Source organism: Perkinsus marinus (genome assembly GCF_000006405.1).
Source record: "Perkinsus marinus ATCC 50983 genomic scaffold scf_1104296959768, whole genome shotgun sequence".
NCBI lineage: Eukaryota > Perkinsozoa > Perkinsida > Perkinsidae > Perkinsus > Perkinsus marinus.
In genome coordinates, this window is record NW_003206281.1 from 273,516 (window position 1) to 276,711 (window position 3,196).

Sequence of the window (3,196 nt, forward strand, 5' to 3'; positions counted from 1 at the left end):
CGACTCGATGGCATTCGTGGTGAATCGAGCATCGTTGCGGAACTGTTTGGAGTGATTGATTGTCTGGTGCTCGGAGAAAAGGAGCATTCCTACTGACAATGGTCTGGTAGCTTCGTAGCTGATCGGTCACAAGAAGAGTACGATCTGCAGCCCTGTCCATGATGAGCGGCTCCAAGGAGTTGGCAGAGCGATCATCGATGTAACAGGAAGACACATATGGGACCTTACCAGAGCAGGGATCTATGTCAGCGACGGTTTGTACCCACAGAGGTCCCGACTAACGTTGTCGGCGACCTCTATGGTACGTCCTTTGGCCAATGGCCGTCTCATCGGCTTGTATGTACTCGTAAGAGCAATGTTATCGCTGGGAGACATTGGAAAGGTTACAGACTTCTCCAACGAGACCACAGAACGCCGTTACCGTTTTCTTCGAGGCATTACAATCACGTATGATCTTGGGTATAGGATCACCAAGAATGATGGCGATGAAGATGGAGAGCATTTTCCGGAAGGAAGTAGCGTGTGGTGACTGACACAGACCTGTCTCCCTCAGCTATTAGCTAAGCTATGTAGTTCCCATTTGCTATAGCTCTTGTATACTTATATCCTCCTACGATACATACAGTTCTTGCGTTCCACAAAGTGGTAGCAGCTCCTACTGGTCAACATGACAAAACCAAGTAATGAAGAAACGTCGACATCCACCGTAAGTAAATACACTGCTGTCCCTAAGCCCTATTCTGGTATTGGAAGTTTTCGTGAGTGGCGTCTCCGTTTTGCCTACTGTCAAGAAGCCAATGGTTGGACTGACGAGCCCGCCTTGAAGAAGTTACCGACTTTATTGGAGAAGGTTGCATTGGTAACGTTCACCAGGATACCTGTGGAAAATAGGAGTACTCTATCTAAAGCCATGCAGAAGTTGGAAGACGAGCTTGCCCCCGAGCAAAGTACTGCCTTTGATCAGTTTTCTAATGCTAAGTATGATTCTACTGATAATTTGGACCTCTATGCCTATAAGCTTACGGAGTTGCTGGAGTCTAGCGGACTAACGTTAGACAGCAAGTCAAGGGATGCTTTGCTCATAGCTAAGTTCATAGCTTCACTACCTACTGACCTACAAGTTGATCTGAGAAAGTCACGAGAATCTATTCATAGTCTACAAGATGCATTACGTATGGCTAAGAGACTCCAAGCTATCCAGACGACCCCCTCATCGAGTAAATCTAATACCGGTTCCAATGCGATTACTGGTACTACTCCAATTACTCACGACGCACCACTAGAAGCCCCTACTGTTGATGCTGTGAATCTACCATCAGTTCAACTTAACGATCCTCTGACGAAGTCCGACCCTGCTGTAGCAGCGATTGCTGACCTTGCTGAAGCTATCCGACAAGAACAACAACTCATGGTGAACTTCATTTCCCGGCGTGGTAAAGGTAAAGGCGGATTCTACCGCTATGGTCGTTATCAACCCTCAAGGAGACCTGGAAGGAACAACTATACATACAATCGTCGTAGTTTCCCTCAACATAGGTCGTGGTCTTCTACCTGTGACTACTGCGGTATCCCTGGTCATCTTTGGCGTGAGTGTCGACGGCGTCTCCGAGACCAGCAAGCATCTCCTGATTATGGGAATCGGAATAATCGTTTTCCACGGAATGGACGAAGACCTGACAATCAAAACCGTTCATTTAACCAAACTGCCAATCATGAAGATGATGTTAGTATGTACGATGTTACTAATACTGTCGATACCATTGAGTATGATAATTTTTCGGAAAACGAGTACGGGACAGGGATGAACCGCGTTCACCTGTCCCACCCACAGTAAATTGTTCTACTAATCATTCATCGCGGTTACTTTACCCTGTTACTGTATATAATCATAAATGTAATTTATTTATCGATACTGGTAGTGAATATTCTCTAGTTGATAGACGATATGTTGATAAGTTAAGATCTAGTAATGTATTGCAATATAGTAATAAATCATCACACCAATTGTTCACTGCTGATGGTAAACCACTTCCGTGTATTGGTACTGTAATTTTACCATTGTGTTTTTCGTCTACAAAGTTAGTGAAATATCCGTTCATAATTGTAGAACATATTGTTGAAAATATCATTGTTGGACGAGCACTACAGCGTGCTATTGGATTGAAGGTCGATCAGTCTACTACACCACCTTCGTTGTCCCTTCATCTCTCAGATACCACATCCGATCATCCCGTACAACCACACAGCCAGTCTCTCTCAAAGGCGCCCGCTCCTCAACATGTAACCTCGTTCGTCCATCAAGTACCTCATGAAGACCATAATACTACTGCATCTACCTTACCCTCACACCTACATATACTTGCTACTGTACAAGATCTGGGATGGATTACTCTTTACCTTACTTATGATGCTGTCAAGAAGACTAAATGCTTTACTGTGGAGATCAAGAAGGGTACCATAAAGCCGATGAATGTCGCAGAGTATAAACGGTATGGAAGGTTACATACTCGTATGGCGAACTGCCCTAAGCAAGACCTAGAAGATTCGGTGAATATATGGCATAAATGGCAACAAGCGGGTAAAGTTGTACGGCTACCACCACGTTCAGAGGCCACTACTATCCAGAATTATTATGTTGTACGAGGAAAACGTGCCAGAGTTGTCTTGACATTCCTATATGTGAATAACTACCTCCACGACAAGTGCAGTGACATGGCTTTTAAGCAGTCCCAAATCCCAGACGTGTTACTTGAAGCTAGACTATTTACTTCACATGCTACTTTGGATATAAGTGATGCATTCACATGTATTCGGCTGGGCCAGTATTTCTCTACGTTGACAGACACCCGAGTCCTACTATCTGATGGTTCTTATTGTACTATGCGATTCCTATCATTACCATATGGGATAAATGTTGCTCCATGGTGTTTGGGAACCTCAGTAAGATACGTCTTACATCTAACCCCATTAAAACAACCATCTATGTGCAAAAGCTATATGGACGACATTTTGGTGGCTACTTATGGGCATGCTATTGAAGAATTAGCTATTATTAACGACGCCCTCCGGCACTACGACTTCCTTATATCGTCCCATAAGATCTTCGATATGGATATCCAGCCAACAAGTGATATCTTGGGAGTTACTATTGTCAACAAGCACGGTAAAAAATATATCACTATAAGTAAGCCTAAGA

At 43.9% G+C, this 3,196-nt stretch overlaps 1 protein-coding gene across 1 annotated transcript; it reads left to right on the forward strand.

Moving 5' to 3' along the window:
* Positions 1 to 667: 667 nt before the first annotated feature.
* On the forward strand, positions 668 to 1,557 carry Pmar_PMAR026396 (hypothetical protein; the record flags this gene model as incomplete). The annotated part of the gene is made up of 2 exons (XM_002772982.1): positions 668 to 1,411; positions 1,537 to 1,557. The coding sequence occupies 2 exons, from the start codon at positions 668 to 670 to the stop codon at positions 1,555 to 1,557; spliced, it is 765 nt and encodes a 254-aa protein (XP_002773028.1).
* Between the last annotated feature and the right edge of the window lie 1,639 nt (positions 1,558 to 3,196).